Here is a 20,064-nt window from a genome sequence, read left to right as displayed (position 1 = left end):
TCTTGTGAAGTAGGCCCTTATGCCATACCTTATCGAAGGCCTTTGATATGTCAAGAGCAATTTTAACTCTTCTCCTTAGTACACTGAATAAATTATGTCAAGAGATCAAAAGTTTTTCATTGCTAATTCAAATCGTGCAACAATTTTTTTGTATCATTTTTATTTGATATTTATACCATGCCTCGAGGTGCATCTTACTTTTTATCCATCTTCAACCCTTAAAATATTAAAACAAAATATTCTTTTCAATTGTACATATTTTATACAAATTTTCTTTTAAAAAGAAAAAATATTGCATTCATAGCAAATAAATTCCCATCTGAGGTTGCACCAATTGACCTGCTTAGAATTTATTATAGAGCTTAACAAGTATTGTAACTAATTATAGATTACATTGTTAGGTGAAAGTACAGAATAATTACAAAACTAACTCCCCTACCCATGTTAAGAATAGGTTTCTAAATGATAACATTAGTACAATATGATTATAATTTTTTATTAAATCGTTAGGTGAAAGTACAGAATAGTTACAAAACACCTAAATAAAGTGTTTCAGAAGTTTGGGAGACTGTTTTAGAGTTGCATCCCCCCCCCACATTCTTCACATAAAAATTTTATCCAAAATTCATGAAATCAACTAATTTTAATGAAATTTATTAATTAACAGTGACAGAATATAATATAAATATAACATTTTTGTGCGTTTTATGTTGTATTAAGCATTACTATCCTGTTTAAACGTTTTTCATTTAGTTTTATGCAAATAAACTTTCCATACTTATGCAATTATGTTACGGTGTTGAAATAATATTATTTAGAAACCCATCTTTAAGATGGGGAGGTGAGGATGCTTTGTAATTATTTTGTATTTTTAAAAAATAGCACGGTAACATAAGTGCATAAATATAAAACTTTCATCTATTCAATTTTTTGTTTGAATTGAATATTTTTTTTAAAAACTTTTTTTCCGACACTAAAATAGAGCATGACCAAAAAATTTTTTTCATAATCAAAAACTGATGTTTTCTAAATAATTAAAAATAAAAAATTGTATACTTCATTGCTGTCACTTTGTAAACAAACGTTTTATGAATTTATCAGACGGCACTTAAAAAAAAAACAATCAAATATCAGTGCTTACCATCATTTCTATCGATGCACACAAAGTTTTTAACCAATTCTTTTCCAATTTTATAACAAAAGGGTACTTGTACAGTTTAGTCAAGACATTAAAAAATGAAAATATTGAAAAAAGTTGTATGTATCCGTTATAGAACGAAGTTCTCTGAAAAAAAATTTCACTTAATTTCATCAAGTAGTTTTTTTTTTTATTTTTACAGTGAAAAAACAATTTGTTATGATACCGAGCAAAATTTTCGATTTAGCAAGTATTAAAGATGGGAAGGGGTGTCAGCACTTTAACTGGAGTTATCTCCCTTTAACAAAATTTTTTTATAAATCCAAAATGGCCGCCTTCAACATACTCTCATAAAAACATGTTTTTCCGCTGTAAAAAAAAACAAAAAAAAAAAAAAAAAAAACTACTTGATGAAATTAAGTGAAATTTTTATCCGGAGAACTTTGTTCTATAACGGATACATACAATTTAAACTTTTTTTTCGATATTTTCATTTATTAATGTCTTGACTAAACTGTACAAGTACCAACAAAAGAAATAAATATATTACCTTGTACATACTGTTTGAACAAGTTTCTATCGTGATATATTTTTGTACTAGAAAGCCTCAACTTGAAGATGTTTTAAATTTTGACTGGAAAGTCGCACGTGTTTTATTCAAATTCCGTGATTAAGACAATTCTTTTCTCTTATTGTTTTAAAAATATGAAATGTTATCGACTAGTAGAACTTCCGTGTTGAATATTTACATGAACAGACCTAAAATGTGCATCCGAAAAGCCATCTACTGCTCACAGACAGGCTATGGCAGCGCGTTTCATTGTTAATAGGTGGATTTAAATTACGATTTTTTGGAATATACGAATCAACAACAACAAAAATATTTTACTTTAAAGAAAATTTTATTCTGAATCCAGTCATAAGTTTATATTGATTGACATAGGAGAAATCTATTAATTACTGATTTAAAAATATGATTGCCAGATTAAGTAGCAAAATGTGCCTTGTCCAGCGCTGAACTGTACATCATTTGGTATTACTAGTAATATTTTTATATAAAATTATTATTATTTATATTATATATTATCAATGTTTTTTTAAAGCCTTTTCATATTTTTTTTTGTGTTGATTAAATATATTCCCGCTTTTCGCCAAAATATTTGAGTCCTTAGTTAATAAAGCCCTAGTCCAGCACCTAACAGCTGCTAAACTCCTGACTGACAAACAATATGGATTCAGGCAAGCTCGTTCAACAGCAGATATCTTAACTGTAGTTTCTGAACGTATATACCGTTCATTGGATAAAACAGGGGAGGGTAGAGCGGTGGCCCTCGATATATCTAAGGCTTTTGACAGGGTATGGCACGATGGTCTTCTAAGGAAAATTAGATCATATGGAATCACTGGAAGAATTCATAATGTAATTAAATCCTTCTTAAGTAATAGAAAAATCAAAGTTGTCCTCGACGGACATACATCCAAACAATATGACATAAATGCGGGAGTACCTCAGGGGTCTATCCTTGGACCTCTATTATTCTTGATATTCATAAACGACCTCCCTGATAAAATTGTTTCGGAGATGAGTATATTTGCCGATGACACCACTCTCTATAACAGATATGAGGGGAAAACAAATGAACACATATCCAAGGAAATGACAGAAACACTAGAGGATAGAGGATGACCTCAAATCCGTAGTGGAATGGGGACAAAAATGGTTGGTCACATTCAATGCTGCTAAGACTAAGCTTGTTTCCTTCAATAACTACAAGAAACCTTCTCTACCACCAATAGCAATGGCCAAGAACACATTACCTGAAAGTACTTCTTTTAAACTCCTCGGCCTAATGTTTATAGGGAATATGAACTGGAATAGATACATTGAGAGCATTGCCAAGGCTGCTGCAAGGAAGGTTGGCTCCCTCTACCGTGCTAGAAAACTACTTACGCCTGCCAGTATCCTATACCTCTATAAGGCAACCATTCGCCCATGTATGGAGTACTGTTGTCACATCTGGGCTGGTGCATCTGCTGCTTGTCTCTCGCTCCTGGATAGGGTTCAAAAGAGAGTCGCCAACCTGATAGGTCCTGAACTGTCATCTAGGCTTCAGCCTCTGTCCCATCGAAGAGATGTTGCATCCCTCTGCCTGTTCTACAAATATTTTAATGGTGAATGCTCTGACGAACTGCAAACATTTGTACCTCCCCGACGTAACTACCCCCGACAAACCCGACAAGCTACTAAGTCTCATCCCTTTACAGTAGAGATCCCTAGGTGCAAGAAAGCCTTTTACTCCAATAGTTTCTTCCCCAGAACTGCGGGTCTTTGGAACTCCCTTCCGGGATTCTGCTTTCCCAACTGCAATGATATGCAGAAGTTCAAGTGTAATGTTAACAAACATCTTTCTACTCATCTCCCTTCATAATGACCCCACTAATTAAGTCCCTGATAGTAGCCCCCTGCTTTGAAGTGGCACTGTGCCTTGTTTGGGGTGAAAATTGAATAAAAAAATAAAAAGAATAAAAAATATATTAATATTGCTGGAAATAATGACTCATTTATGACCGATTAACTTTGGGATTGGTTTCAAATCGTTTCTGGATATGCAGTTTTTTTTTTCTTACCTTGGTTAACGATAAATGATGCTGCTTCTGGTCCCAACGTATCATAAAGAGGAATCAAAACCATTGAATACATGTAGCAAGCTTGTTCAGAAATAAAAAACTGAAAATACACAAAAAACATTTTTTTATATTAGTTTCAACTAATTTTTAAGTCAGAGAATAAACAACTATTTGTAAAATATTAATTTTTCCCACTATTATTCTTGAGTATTATTCTCAAAATGTTTCGGCCGATGTGACCTCCGACCTTTCACAGGTGTATCTTGTAAAACTCTGGAAACTTGATGAATTTGGATAGTTTTAAATCTATTCTATTTAGACTCCTAACATTCTGTAGAGTCGAAGAAAATGAAGGGAGGAAGCGCCCACGTGTCTGCGCGTCATGCCTTACCTTGGAACGCTCCTACGGTGTGCGTACGTGCATGGCCGAAACCTGGGAGAAATTCCAAAATGGCGCCATCCTCATCTTGTAGATTGTGCGATCATCACTGGGCCCCACGTGACCGTTCTTTGGCTGCCGATTAGCCGAGGACGAACGCCGGAAGGATAAAGGGAGTGTGTTTGGAACATGGGGGTGTCTTTTCTAGGATCGACGTCAGTGTGATCGTATCGGTGAACTGCTGCAGCTTTAAGAGCACTTTAGTGTGTGTGTGATTTTTTGGGACTTGCTCGTCTGCTGACTTTACAGGACTTTCTTTTCTGCTGATTCTACAGGACCTGCCCTTCTGCAGAACTTGGAACAAAACTTCAAGCCTCTTCTTTCTTTTCACACGTAGTCGCCTAAAAAGGTAGAATCCGACTTGTGAAACGGCTTTACATTCATACTAAAATTGTCCACAAAAACAAAGAATGTAGCGGATAAAATATTAGGTAAATTCAGTTCTGATTGACACTCTTTTACAATTTGCAAATTATTTATGACTTCTGTCCGGTTATGGCTGATAGAACAAGAACATGCTACTCTTGTGACTGAAATAAAAGGTTAAATTAAAAATTCTCTGCAGATTCTTGTGTTCGGCAGGATACATCTTAAGGTCAGAGGTGACATCGGCAAAAACGTGCGAATAACAGTCAAGGTGAGAACAGTAGTCTAAATAATCCAATTCTAAAAAAATTTTTTTAAAAACAACCCCCTCCCAAAAAAAGAAACAACAACCATTGCTTAATGATTTTAAATTCATTCGCATGTGAAATGATCCGCCCTCATCCTCCAACGTCAAAAGCCAACATTTTTTGCAGATCATTGATAATTTATTATTACCTTGTTGGATCTTTTTTGTCAGTGCTGAGTTGATCTTTTTTTATCGTTTCTGAACATTTTAATATGGACACAAGATATGCCACAAGTTTGTTGTTTTCAGAATTCTCGTGATGTTTATGATGTCCAATTCTCAAATTTGCATGTCATTTCTTGTGTTCTTTTAATTCTAAATGCAAACATTTAACTGCAGTCTGTCAGTCAATTTGTTTAAAATGAAGAAAAAAAGCAAAGAATAGTTTACAAACACAAATCAGGTTGCTATAGAACAATAACAATCAAACGTTTGCCCTTTTTCAATAAAGTGTGAAAAGCACACTTTCATCAGACAGTTCTTTTCTCTGCTGTCATTATTCAAACAATTAACAAAATTTCTACAACATCAAATTAAACACATTGAGCTTTTATATTTTCTGATGATTTGGATTAAAATTTGAAAAGCATTTCAATGTAAAAACAAAATATCAAATAACGAATAGAAAGATTGTTAATCGAAAAGCATGTGTTACAATGCTGGGATGAGAGTTACGTCGTCAATTACAATCTCCGTACCTGAATGTTAATAGTAAAGTGCAGATGGATGACCTTTACAGCGACATCTTCAAGGTCAAAGTTCATGAGGGATCTGTCGTTAGCTCTTCACTTTTCATCATAGTCTTGAAGGCACAGTCAAAAGAGGTTTAGTTGGGATGTCCATGGAAATTACTCTACATGAATGACGTGGTTACTTAGTATGCAATGTGGCACACAATGTAATCAATGATTTTTGTGGTCTACAAAAGTATAGTGATCTGATGAGTAAGTTAGATCTGAACCGTAACTTCTAGTGTCAAAAATATTTTTATTGACAGTCATCCCCACAAAGAGATGTTACAAGATAACGATACAAAAGAAGTAGATTCTTTGCTACCTAGGAGATATACTAGGTGCAGGTGATGTATGCGAACTCTGTATGGCCCAAGAGTGAAGACAGCATGGGAAAAATTTTGTGATCTGTTGCCTTTCATATTTGGCCGTTGTGTTAGGAGCAGCACGATATATGATAGTGAATATGAGGTATGCATCCAGTCCTCTGGTTTGATTGCAGCGCTACCACAAATCCATGATCAGATGGGTTTGCAATGTGAAATCTGATCAAACTAATCATATTAAGAGGATTTACTGAAAGCATCAGCAGGATGAGAACATTATGCTGGTGCGGTCATATCGAGTACTCATTCTCTTCGATAAACCACTAGAAGCGGAGATACCTTACATCGCAGAAAGATTGGTTCGCAAAATTAAAATTGGAAACAAGTGATTAACTAAACCATGATAATTGGAGAACAAACCTTTGAAAATGTCTGATCCGTGTGAACAAAGTAAAAGCGGTATTGCATGACCAAAAGAAAGTTTGAACGACAAAAAAGCAGGTTATGCTTGACTGAAATGCTGTTTTCAGGCTTATCTGCTTCAAAATCATGGTATCCTCTTCAGCAAGTAATTACACAAAAAATAAAATATCTTAATTAAACATTAAAATCCTTTTCTTTTTTTTTTTAATAAACAAAAATGAAATTTAAAAAAGCAAATTGCATATACAAAATCTGATTGAATTTGATATAATTCTTAAAAAAAAATTCATTACCTCTGGATTATTTTGGGAGTAAATCCCAATGTGGGTTGTATTTAGGGGTTTTTGACCCTCTTGTATTAATCCGGCTCCAACATTAGCTGCCTTAACAAGAACCTGGAAAAAGAAAAATAGTAAAGCTATTATTGTAGAAATCCACTTTTGACTTCATGGAAATTGTGTGGGAGGTTTTTTCGCTTTATTATTTTTCACCTTCGCCTCAAGGCTTCGGGTTCAATCCTACCTAACAAAACTTTTTTACCCCCCCCCCAAAACACACATACCTACAAACATCCGGGCAACGATTTTTTTTTTTAAGAAGTTTTAACATTGTTTTCTTTATGTAATATTTAATCAGGGTTATTACTTCACTTATTCATTTATTTTGATTCACCCCACCCCAACACACACACCTCTAAACACCCGGGCAATGCCGGGTACCCCCACTAGTATATATATAAAAGTGAAATAGTGTGTGTGTGTGTGTGTACATTTCTCTACTAAACTACTCCGTCAATTTTCAGTCTACAGACTCGAGATTTTATATAAAGAGTATTGAGATCTGGGAAAATCTTTTAAATCGGTTTTCGGCCAGAAATTTGGCTGTCAAGGAGTCAAAGTTCAACAATTTAAAAACTCTAACAAACTCCTCTGCCAATTTTGGGTCTAAACACTTGAAATTTTAGATCTAGGTTATTTGAGCTCAAAACAATAAATGTTAAGGGGGTCAAAATTGGGGTCAAAGTTCTAAAAAATTTTACCTCTGTGGTCTCTACCAATTTACTCAGCCAATTTTTGGTCTAAATTTTGAAATTTTACATGAAGTATATTCAGACATCGACCCCCTAACAAAGCATATCGCCACTTAGACATAAGGGGCTACTATTTGAGATCATGCCTAGGAAAGATTAGCAAGATGTTGGTTTACGCTACATTTAAACTTCTGCATATCAGTACATTCAGGAAAGCAGGCAGAAGGAAGGGAATTCCAAAATCTAGATGTTCGAGGGAAGAAACTATTAGAGTAGAAAACTTTCTGGTATTTAGGGACCTCAACAGTGAAGGGGTGTGAGTTTGTTGCTAAGCTGGTTGGTGAGGGATATGTACATTGAGGGGGCACAAGTGCAACAAGTTCATTCATGATATTTTCTTTCCACCATGAGTATGTACACCATAAAGATTTTTTTTTTTCAGAATTTTTATGTTATCAGAGGGGAGTGGGGTAAATTTTCACTAATTTTTTGTGTCATCATCGAGACTTCCGACATATTTGAATGTATATCAGTTGCTGCTTGCTGATCATGTCTATCGTGCCAGCCTTAATTTGCAGCAATACCATCAGCGTTAGCGGGGGTATCCGGCGTTGCCCGGGTGTGGTGAGATGCGTGTGTGTTAGCAGAGGGTAAATTTAAACAACAAAATGTAAAATAAAGAATAAGCAAATGAAATAACCGTTTAAATGTTGAAACTTTTTTAAAAATCAGAAAAACAAAAACAAATAAAAACAGCGAACGTGATGGAAAAATAAAAGAGAAAATAAAAAATAAATGAACTAAAAAATGGCATAAATAACCTTGTTTAAATATTAAAACGTTGAAAAAAGAAATGTCTGATATGTACCACCTTAAGACAATGACATTGTCACTATAATCACTACTTTATGATTGCGTGAGCGAAGTAACATCGATTTTTTTTTTCTATTTAAATTAATTCAAGAAAGAACGTTTTTCACGCATGCATGTTTGACTAAATTGTCATGAAGGAACGATTTTTTGCTAACCTCCCTCATTGCAAACCTTTATTTCTATAGGAAATAATTGACTGCTTTTTTCCAATTTTCACATATTATTTGATCAAGACATCGCCCTTGCAGACGGTACTAGTTTCAACCCAGTCCGATGCTTCTGAGAAAAGTTTTAGATAGACATGCAAACATACATACATTTAAACAGACAGGTGAGATTCATATAGCAATAAAGGTTGAGGGGGTTCATCTACATGGTCGAGATAGTCGGCTAGCTGCATGCATAGCAGGTCTCACTTTACACCTTCATGAGGATTGGTTGGTTGGTTGTTTTTGTTTTACGGCATATCAACCCTTTTCGGGTTATTTAATGCCAAATCCAAAGATTTTGAAGAAAAATTTTTTAATAGAATATATTTGTTGTTTTCAAGTCGGTTTCTATTTAACCCATAGTTGGGACCCTAACAGGTACTACCACTCCAGGTCAGAGTGGACCTGGGAGCAATGGCAATTAAAGGGTGGCTCCATACTCCCCAAAGCCCGCAAGCTGGGGCCTCACCATTGGATATAGTTTAAGGTCATATCCAGGACCAGATAACTTTCTAAAATATTGGTGAAAAAAGTGACTCCTCCTTGTAGAAAAGTGCCCTGTTGAGGGTGAAGGAATTAATGTTTTTAGCCAATTTTTCGATATTTGTCGTCCGAAGGGTTGAGCTTCAAAACGATACCAATCTCGTGAAAATCCGTCGCCTCTGTCGAAAGTGTTAGGCAGACATACAGACATTTAAACAGACAGGTAAGATTTATATTAATCAGATAAAATAGAAAAGTTAAACAAACTTTTAGAATATGACTTGCTCTTCAGTTAAGGCACTAAAGTTTTTAGGAACAAAAAGTTTCAAGAGACAGGTGTTTGGCATTAAAAAAAAAAAAATGCCAAAAATTCTAAAAATTCTAAACAAATATACCCTCCACCCCTGCAAAAAATATTTGTCTGCTCTGGAGATGTGAGAGGTGAAATAAAATATATCAAACGAAACATAGCTTGGCACAATTACAAAAGATTCTGATGAGGAAGAAAAGAAGCTTACATCATTGTAGGATAACCAGGAATATGGTTTTTGGGGATCTGGACGCCATCCAATACATTGGCCATTATCTACAAACGAAAGAAAAATGAAGAGATAAATAAAAGACATTAAAAAATTTTTTCAATATAAAAAAAAAAGGTGTTGTGCATCTCACTTCAATTTGTAATCATTTTTAAAGGTTTGACTTTTTCTACAAAAGATAAAATTTTTATGTTAGCAAAATAGAAATTTTATTTTATTAATAAGCAAATATATAATATACATTTTTATCTATATAAATATTTTGTGCTACACATTTGCATAAGTGTTTCAGCTTGAGTGAAAACAAGTCAGCAAATGTGTAGACAAAATGCTTGCGTGTATGTGTGTGTATATATATGTGTGTGTGTGTGTGTGTGTGTATATATATATGTGTGTGTGTGTGTGTATGTATGTGCATGCGTGTATACTTATGTGTGTATGTGTATGTATGTGTGTGTGTGTGTGTGTGTGTGTGTGTGTGTGTGTGTTCAGATAGCATTCTTTCTTTTAATCAGGTTTCACTAAATATTAGAGGCGTTTTCTGTTTAGACACTTTAGTTCTGATCCTTTCTAGTTTCCTAATGAGTTTTCTTGTTTCTGAAAATGTTAATTTTGCCGTACTTCAAACGATTCATAGGCAGGGGTAGAAGACTTGTTTTATCAATGAATGTTTTTCTGTCTCCTTTTAAAACATATCCATTCATATTTTAATCTACAATAGCTTAACACATTTTTCACAAAGGAGTCACCACTTATCCAGGATAAGGGTTAAAAGTAGTGGAAATTTGGTAAATTAGATTAATTAAGAATTTGTTTACATTGGAATTAAAGACGACCATATTGTAATTAGCTGGAAAGCAGGAAAATGGAACAGAGTTCCACAGGCGTGCAGTTCTAAGAAAGAATCCCTGCTCAATGAATAGGCGCAGATAAAGAGTAGGGGAAATTTTTTATAGCGATTTCAACAAGACTAGTGTTTTTTGTGAAAATTTGGCTGGGGGGGGCATAGATTGGAGCTCAGACGAACACCAGCCATGAAAATAACGATAAAGCAGAGACAGGTTCAAAATGTCTCTTCCATAGGAAAGAGGTTGCACGGAAGAGAAAAGGGCATCCTTTTTGAAGTTTATTTTGAACTGTCAAGGCAGGATTTGACTAAGAATAAAAAAAAAAAGCAAAAATGATTTGTGCATTCATTTTTTGGCAGACTGTTATCCTCATCTTCATAGTTGTTGTTTCACCATGTTTCAGCCAACAAACCAAAAAAAAAAAAATTATATATATTTTTTTTTCTGGCTTTTTTATAAGTGAACACTTAAATTGCCAAAATTATCTTGATTTCAGTTATTTTTCTGCCACTAACCACTCCCATCTGATTGATAGTGATAACCTTGTTTAGAAATCTCATAAGCACGACAGTATCAATATTAATGTAAAAAACATCTCTTCAAATGCGTGGATCCGGTTGGTGATATAAAACTAATAACCTGGAATTATCCTTCATTTGGGGGTTCTTGATAAGATGCAGAAATGTATCCGTAATTTGATTGTCCCCATCACCACTCCTTATTAGTCTCCCGACAATTGGACGTAGTAATTCACTCCGTTTATCCATTCGCACTTTTTTTTCAATAACCATGCCCCTTGGACTTTTTAAAATTTTGCACAAACAGTGATGGCAAAAGTACATTTTTGCCAGAATGGATCTTACAGGATAACTCTGGTTGCCCTCTAGGGAACTTGATAGGGGTAAAATTGCCCCCAAATCGTTCATTTGTTCGCACTTTTCTCAATAACCATGACTTGAATTTTTGGAAATTTCGCATAAACATTAGTCATGGTGAAAATAAATTTTTCACTCATGGAGGGGGACCCTACATGCTTAGCTTGTTCTTCTTTGCAACTCCTCTCTCATAGACGTGATGTTGCTAATCTCAATCTTCTTCTTTTCATTACATTTTGTTTAACCTCATTTTCCCCTCTTTCTGAAAGTTTCAATTTTGCCATACTTCAAACGATTCAGGGGGGGGGGGTAGAAAACTTGTTTCATCAATGAACGCCATCCTGTCTCTTTCAAAGCATATCAGTCGATAATTTTAGTATGAAAAGAAAAAAAACATTGTAGATTAACACTTTCACTAACCCACCCACCCTCAAGCAATTGAAAACTTGGTAGAAAGGAAAAAAAAAACATTTTAGAATTTAGAAAGAGAGATCAGTTTCAGAGGAAACTAATGGTCAATGACCTTCCCCATTTCCAGGTTTTTCTAGCGTTTCAGGGCAGTTAACTATTTGCAGAAAAGAATGCTGCATAAAAATGCACACACACACAAATATTTGTTAATTTACGCAAGCATTTCGGCTGCACATTTACAGACATGTTTTCGAGTTAAAAAAAAATTAGCCAAAGTAAAATCACACTCGTTATTTTTTTTCTCATCTAGTTAAGCATTATGAAGATTTGGTGGTGGGGGGGGGGCGTAGGAAGGAGGATGGTCATGATCTTGTTGCCTTCATTGAACGTCTCAAAGCGTACCACTCAGTTGCCAGGCTGATGATAATTGGTTTAGCTTTTTTAAAATAAAGATGAAATAAATGTCAGTTTGGAATCTCTCGTAATGTGCAAAAATATGCAAAGAAAACAGTCATAAAATTATTGCAGTTTTAAACACACTAACAAATCTTACATACACACACACATATACACACTCACACATACACACGCACACATACACATAGTGTAAAGAAGCTTTGAGTATTTCATCTAAAAAAATGAAAAATGCAGTTTAAATTCCTAGAGATACTAAGTAAACATATCACAGACGTAGCACTTGCATAAGCCGCGCTTGAAAATTCACAATTACAAAATAGAATTAAACTATATAACAGTTAAGAAAAAAAAGAAAAAAAAAGAAAAAAAAGGAAAAAGTGAAGCATGCATCGTTCCCCATGAGTGCACAATGAACAAGGCATAAAAAAAGTTCAGTATTGCCCCCCCCCACACACACACACACACCAATTTAGCCCCAAAAGTTCCCAGGGCGTCAAATCCTGGTGAAAATGAACAAACGGTGCAATTTTAAGCCTTAACATATTTAAATTGGAGTTCTGCACCATGCAAAAAAAAGAAATGACTAAGTCCATCATTTGCCCCCCACCCTCCATTTAGCCCCTAAGGCCTTAACATTTAAATTTGAGTTTAGCACCATGCAAAACTAATAAATAGACATTCACAGAAAATTTTGGACAAATATGGTAAAATAGTCCCAAAAATGGAGTGTTTTTATTAACCCTAAAAGAGCCTCTGAAGCACACCCAAGGTTATCGCGAAGTATAGACAAACAAAATTATATAGAAATCAGTTAGTTACAACTTTTCAGAAAGTTTTATAAAAATCTATGGCATCAATTATTTTAATAAGCACAAAAGTATCAATTTCAGCCAGTTTAACCCGAAAGGCACCCCTATGGGGAGCCACCGGAGTTTTCCCAGAAAATCTGTTCCGTTACTTATTTTTTTTACTCATATCAGGTTTAATGTTTGTGCAAAATTTTTTAAAATTCCAAGCCGTAATTATTGAGGAACGTGAGGACGGACAAACGCACAAGGGTGAACTTAAAGGTCCACCCTCCTTTTGTTGGGGGACCAAAAAAAGAAAAACAAAGAAACCTTGTTTGTTTAACCAGCATATCGACCTTCTTTGAGTCATTTAATGCTGAATATATAAATTTCAGAGTTGATTTACGCTGGGTATATTCAAGTAACATTTTGGTATTGTTTGTTGTTTGGTGGTATTTATATTTTAATCGTAAAGATTTGTTCGTTTTAGCAAATTTAGAATGGTTTTAGGATTTTCTTTTTTCGAAGAGTTCTTTTAAGTTTGTGGCCTTGTAGTAGTGTCGACAAATTTGTGTGGGGTCATAGCAGTCAAGTAAAAAGTGTTTTGCTGTACAAGGTTTACGACATGGTATACACTTGGGAGGTTCTTCACTTTTTAGTATGGAGCAGTAAGTTATGTGTCCTACGTGATAAGACTACTTCTTTACATAATTTTCTGGGATTTAGTAGTTGTTTTTGTTAAAGTATAGGCGTAATTTGAAAGAGTTTGTTGTTTTGGCAATTGTTCCAGTTTTGCCTTTTCTTTGTAATAAAATTGTTTATTGAAGGTTTGTAATCCGTATATGGGACTTTTATATCGCTTGTTTGGAGTTTTAAGGAATTTTTGGCTGTCATGTCAGCTTTTTCATTTCTACAGAAATAATAGTGACTAGGAATCCCACAGAAGAAGAAAGTTTTGTGTTGTATGATAGGATGGATCCTTTGTAACAATTTGATTAGTAAATGATTATTTAATTTTTGATTTTTTAATGATTCAAGTACTCATAAGGAGTCTACAAATATGAATTTCTTGGAGTTTTGGTTGGTAATAATATCTAGAGCCAAGTTTGTGGCTGTAATTTCTGCATTATAGATTGAGGAGCTATTTGATAACCTTTTCTGCTGAATAGTATTTTCTGAAATAGCGGCACATACCACTTTGTTTTGATTTTTGGAGCCATCCATGTAAATGTGTGTCCGATTTGGATAAGAATCCATAATGTTGTTTAGTTTTTCTCTATAGTCCGAGGGGTGAGTATTGGATTTAGGATATTTATAACAGACACAACAGGAAAACAAAAGAACATATCAAAAGAAATGGCAGAAACGCTAGAGGATGACCTCTGACCCGTAGTGGAATGGGGACAAAAATGGATGGTCACATTCAATGCTGCCAAGACTAAACTTGTTTCCTTCAATAATTACAAGAAACCTTCCCTACCACCAATAGCAATGGCCAATGACTCTTTATCTGAAAGTACATCTTTTAAACTCCTCGGCCTAACGTTCACAGGAAACAGGAGTTGGACAATTACATTGAGAACATTACCAGGACCGCTGCGAAGAAGGTGGGTTCTCTCTTCCGTGCTAGAAAGCTATTAAAGCCCAAAAGTATCCTTTTATCTCTATAAGGCCACCATTCACCCATGTATGGAGTATTGTTGTCATATTTGGGCTGGTGAATCTGCCACTAGTCTCTTGCTCCTAGACAAGGTTCAAAAGAGAGTCGCCAATCTGATAGGTCCTGACCTGTCATCTAAACTTCAGCTTCTGTCCCATCAACGAAATGTTGCATCCCTCTGCCTGTTCTACTGACGAACTGCAAGCCTTTGTGCCCCCTCGACGTAAATACCTCCGACAAACCCGATAAGCAGCAAAATCCCACCCCTTCACAGTTGAGATCCCTAGATGTAAGAGAGAGCCTTTTACTCCAGTAGTTTCTTCCCCAGAACAGCTAGACTTTGGAATTCCCTTCTGGGTCCTTGCTTCCAACTATACTGACATGCAGAAGTTCAAGTGTAACGTGAACCGACATCTTGCTGCCCAACTCCCTACACAGTACCCCTGATGCTTATGTCCCTGATAGTAGCCCCCTACAACAAAGTGGCAATGTGTCTTGTTTGGGGTGAAAATGCAAAAAAAATAAATAAATAAATAAATTAAATAATAATAATATTGTCAGGTCTAGTATGACTTTAGGTTAATTTAACAGTGGAAGTTTTGTGAAATTTTCCTTGTGGATGCTGGTTTGATCTACTGAGTTGTCTATAAATGGTTTTATCATTTCTTTCATGTAAAAACCAAAGGATTTAATTGCATTTTTTTTTTTTTTTTTTGAATAGATGTGTGTAGTTGGGATTGAAAGTGCATTGATAGGCAAAATTTTGGGGGGTTAATTTGAGTTTTAGATAATATTGTCAGCCTAATTTTTCACGTCTCAATTTTAGTGAGGGTTCATAGGCTTCAGCATATAAGCTCCCTATGGGGGAGGTTTTGAATGTCCCCAAGGCAAGTCTTAATCCTGTGTGATGGATGGGGTCCAGAGTTTTAAGATAACTTTTTCTGGTTAAACCATATATAAAGTTTCAAGTTTGGCTCTTATCAGGATTCTATATAATTTTAGGAGCGATGCGCAGTCTGATCTGATATTTTAAGTGAGGGATGAACGACAGTTTTTTTTTATCAAAAATAAGTCCCAAAAATGTATGTTGATCAGATATATCGATTTTTGATCCTTTTAGGTTGAGAATAGAGTCATTGAGCATTTATGTATGATTACAGAAATGGACACATTTAGTTTTGGTTGTTGAAAATTTAAAGCAATTTTCTGTGGTCCATTATGTTAGTTTGTTTATGCACATCTATAGTTGCTATTCTGAGGTATGAATATTTTTTGATCTATGGCAGATTACAAGGTCATCCACATATAAGGAGCCATTTATCTCATTGTTTAGACAATTTACAATATTATTGATTTTTATATTAAAGAATGTAACTGATAAAATACATCCTTGTGGGACTCCTTCATGTATTTTTGTGTCTGATAGGGTTGGTCCGATTCTTACTTTAAAACTTCTATCAGATAGAAAATCTTTTATCAGTATGGGTAGTCTGCCCTTTAATCCAAGATTTTATAGGTCTTTTATTATACCCTGTTGCCATGTTGTATCATAAGCCTTTTCTAAATCAAAAAAGATAGCTAATGCATGTTGTTTTTTAATGAATGCTTCTTTTATAAAAGTTTCCAATCGGATTATGTTATCCATTGTTCCTCTCGTTTCTAAAACCACTTTGTAGGTCGCCAATTGAGTCGTTGGTTTCTTTTATTTATTATTCGTTCAAATGTCTTGCAGAGACAACTTGTCAACGCAATTTGTCTGAAATTTTGTGGATCTGAATTATCTTTCTCTGGCTTAGGGATGGCGATCATGATAGCATGTTTCCAGCTATTGGGTAGTTTTCCCTTGAACCATATTTTGTTGAGGGTGTTTAAAAGATGTTATTGATTTGGGAGGAAGTTGTTTCAGAAACTCTGAATGTATTATGTACTTCATTTATGGCTTTGAGAAGTTTATTTTTAGTAAAAGGATGTATTCTCCATTGTTTGAGTTGAAATTTAATTTGTTTATCTTTTTTTCTTTATCTTGTTTTGTCTTTTGGAAGGAGTGACTGTAATTTTTAGTCGCGTGCAAGCGACTCTATAAGTCGATCTGTCGGTCTGTCCGTAACACTTTTGTGCTTGGCCTTTTTGGTTAAGATCAAAGGTCTGTTGTTAATAGATGCTGTTCTTAGTTCTTTTTAAGCTTTTCTTGGCCTTTTGGCCAAGATTTTATTAATATTGTTATCTTTTTTGTATTTTTTGATATAAATAAAAATGCTTTAAAAATTGGGTTTAAGTAGGAACACTCTCCCCCCTCCCACCACACACATAAATACAAATTTAAAGGGGTAATGATGATAAAAGATGCTGGCCGAGAGAAAAATCATTTAAAATTTACAAAAGAGACGAGATGGATCAACCAACCTCACCATACCCCCTTCTTTTTGAGTTGGCCTTGTGCCTAAGTTTTTTGTTCATTTTCCCCCAAAAATTAATATCTCAAAGTGTAGTATCTGTCCCAGCAGATACTGCAAGCAAAGACCATATGTGGGAGCAACCCACATATAAGACCTTGGTTAATGTAGGGGCGACCCTTCATATCAATTATCACTATCCAGCTCCCCTACTCCCCAGGGAGTTGGTCTCCATTTCCCCTTCACTCCTCACATAAAAACTTTACCTTGTGTCTAATTTGTTTGGTGGGGGAGCAAATAAATACCCTTTTATTGGCCTTTTGGCCAAGATCAAAGTGTAGTATCTGTTCTTACTACATGCTGTACTTATGTTTGTAACTTTGTGATATAAAGTGGGGGGGGGTCACTTTTCTGTATTAATTTAATGTAAAATAATCGCCCACTTTAATACCAGTCAGTCTCAAAGCCATTCAAGTCATTCTCCAGATCATTCAAGTTGTTTTTGAAGGATTCCAGTTATTTTTTAAGCATTCAAGTCAAGGTCATTCAATTCATTCTTAAGTTCATTAAAGTCATTCTAAGTCATTTACTTTTTATTTATTTAAGTCATTTCAGCCCATTTTACAGTCATTTTAGTTTATCTTGAAGAATTTCATGTCAATCCTACATTCACGCATTCATTCATTACATGAGAGCACGTGACTAATGGCTATCGGCCTTGTTACTGGAGAAATTGTTTTGAAAAGTTTTGCCAAAGAAGATTCGCTATATTTGTTGTCTCTGTTATTTTAATGTTGTTTTGAAGGAGAGGATTTAAAAGAGGAGGGTAAGTTTTTGCCAGAGATTTTCCTTACCATGTTCCGCACTAGTTTAGGGTTTGTATTTGAGTTTATTTTATTTATATAATCTTTCTAGGGTGTCCTTTTTGCTTTTCTGATAACTCTACAAGCTATTGCTCTTTTTTGTTTAAAAAGGTTTAAATTGTACTTTGTTGATTCGGAGTTGAATTTTCGTAAAGCAGCTTTACGTTGGCGAATTACTTTTTGGCATTCATCATTAAACCAGGGTCTTTGTTGTTTGTTAGTTTTACTTTTCGGCATACATCCATGTGCAATGGCTAGTGACGTTTAGAAAAATATTCTATAGATTTATTTGGGTTTTCCTCCCGAATTTTTGTTGGCATTTTTTTATATTCCTCCCAATTTGCGTTTTTTTTTAAATTTTTCCATTGAGATAGTTTTTTTCGTTTCTTTCAAATTTGTTAAACCCACTGGAAAATGGTCACTACTCCATGACTCTTCTAGAACCTTCCGGTCGTAGTCCATGAAAATAGTAGGGTCCCACAATGATAGATCTAGTAAGTGCCTGAAGCAGGATGAAGGCATGTGTTGGATAAGTCATTGTCGTTAATAGTCTTTTCAAGATTTGTGTTCCTTTCTTATCCAAGTAAGCAGATCGCCATATAGCGTTGGGACTATTAAAGTCACTTTTTTTTCTTTTTCTTTTTTTTTTACACAGTGGTCACCACTTATCAAGGCCCGGAAGCCACTCAGGGATAATGGGTTATTGCAAGTACATTACGTTAGTGTGGAGATTTGATGAAGTGTTTACTTAAGGGGGCGGTTCATTAGGAATTTGTTAACGTTGGACATCCAAGTTGTAGTCAGGTGGGAAGCAGGCAGACGGAACAGAGTTCCACAGGCATGCAGTTCTAAGAAAGAAGTTTTGTTCATGGAATCCACGTTTTGATTTAGGCACAAATAAAGAGTGGGGGAAATTTTTCACAGTGGATTCGGCTAGACGGGTGTTTTTTGTGAAAGATTGGCGAGGGGGGACCAGAGATTGGAGTTCAGACGAGCACCTGCCATGGAAATAACGATAAAACAAGGATAGGCTCGCAACGTCTCTTCTGTGGGAAGAACAGTAAGAAGGGTTTGGGAAACTGAATTATTATTCCATTTCAGCTCTGTTTCGTTTATTCGATCCTGGGGTGAGATGTAGATAGTGCAGATATTTATAGTTCTGTGTAGTGTGGCTGCTGCAGCAATGGCTTGAGTATTAGTTTTTAGATCTATTTTGCTTTGTGGGATATTATTTCTAATAAGGATAGATACTCCTCCAGAGGTTCTCTGTTGGGTATTTTGGATGTGGTTGTATTGTTTGTAGTTTTTTTTATTTATTTTATCTTCAGCTTTTAAAAAGGTTTCTTGAAGACATTATCGCTGGTTGATGTTTTTTTATAAGAAGTAATAAGTCATTTATGTTAGGTTTTAGGCCTCGGCAGTTCCATTGGATGATTTTTTTGGGGTTATGGTTTGATTTTATGTATTTATTTTTAACTTTTGTTAATCGTTCATGTCTGATCTTTGAATTTCCGTGTCCATTTCTCCAAATCTGTTTTGGATCGAGTCTGTTGTTCTGGAAGCTGAGTGTGGTCTGTTTATTTCGGCTTTAACTTCTTTGTTGGTTGGTGTTTATATATATATATATATATATATATATATATATATATATATATATATATGCACTTGAAAGAAAAACAAAAATGAAGACAGACAGACAAACAGTGAGTTTTATAAATTAAATTACTATAAACAGAGTAGAAAGATAGAAGAGGAGAAGTAATTATTCAGATGGTTGAATAAATAATTCATTTGTTGCATTTTTGTTTTAAATTAATACAGATTGGAATGATAAAATTGTTGTCATAGAAAAGACAACATGATCCCATTTCTGTTTGATGAAAACCGGTTTTCTTTTTTTTTGTTGCAGACCATCTACTAGTTGGCCAGTTGTGTACGAATCCCAAGAGCAATAGAAGCCTTCTATCATGTCTGAAAGTGGTACAATGTTCAACGAGCAAGATCAGAGATGCGCCACTGTACAACTCATGCTCTCTACCGATCCAAGTTATGACAACAGGACCATTGCCAGCACCCTCAAAATGCACCACAAATAACAAACATGCCTAGGGTGATTATGGTCTTTGGTGTGATTTCAAATGAGGGGCACATCATGCCACCTCACATCTTCAAAGTCTGCTTGAAAGTTAACATTAAAGATGCGAGGAAAGCGGGCTCTCTCTACCGTGCTAGAAAGTTACTTATGCCTGAAAGCATCCTGTACCTCTAGAAAGCCACCATTCGCCCATGTATGGAGTACTGTTGTCACATTTGGTGC

The 20,064-nt window shown here is 35.0% G+C and overlaps 1 protein-coding gene across 1 annotated transcript in view; it reads right to left on the bottom strand.

The window, feature by feature from the left end:
• Positions 1-20,064, bottom strand: part of LOC145252433 (long-chain-fatty-acid--CoA ligase 5-like) — a 197,155-nt gene that overhangs the window by 46,323 nt on the left and 130,768 nt on the right. The window contains exons 4-6 of the mRNA XM_080111830.1: positions 9,472-9,539; positions 6,652-6,753; positions 3,767-3,866 (exon numbers count right to left, since the gene is read on the bottom strand). Of these exons, the coding sequence (XP_079967956.1) occupies positions 3,767-3,866; positions 6,652-6,753; positions 9,472-9,539 (270 nt within the window). The remainder of the gene's footprint in view (positions 1-3,766; positions 3,867-6,651; positions 6,754-9,471; positions 9,540-20,064) is intronic.

The sequence above is a fragment of the Euprymna scolopes genome, chromosome 29 (genome assembly GCF_053919585.1).
Source record: "Euprymna scolopes isolate OS-2025 chromosome 29, ASM5391958v1, whole genome shotgun sequence".
NCBI lineage: Eukaryota > Metazoa > Mollusca > Cephalopoda > Sepiida > Sepiolidae > Euprymna > Euprymna scolopes.
This window is presented reverse-complemented; position numbering and strand designations above follow the sequence as displayed.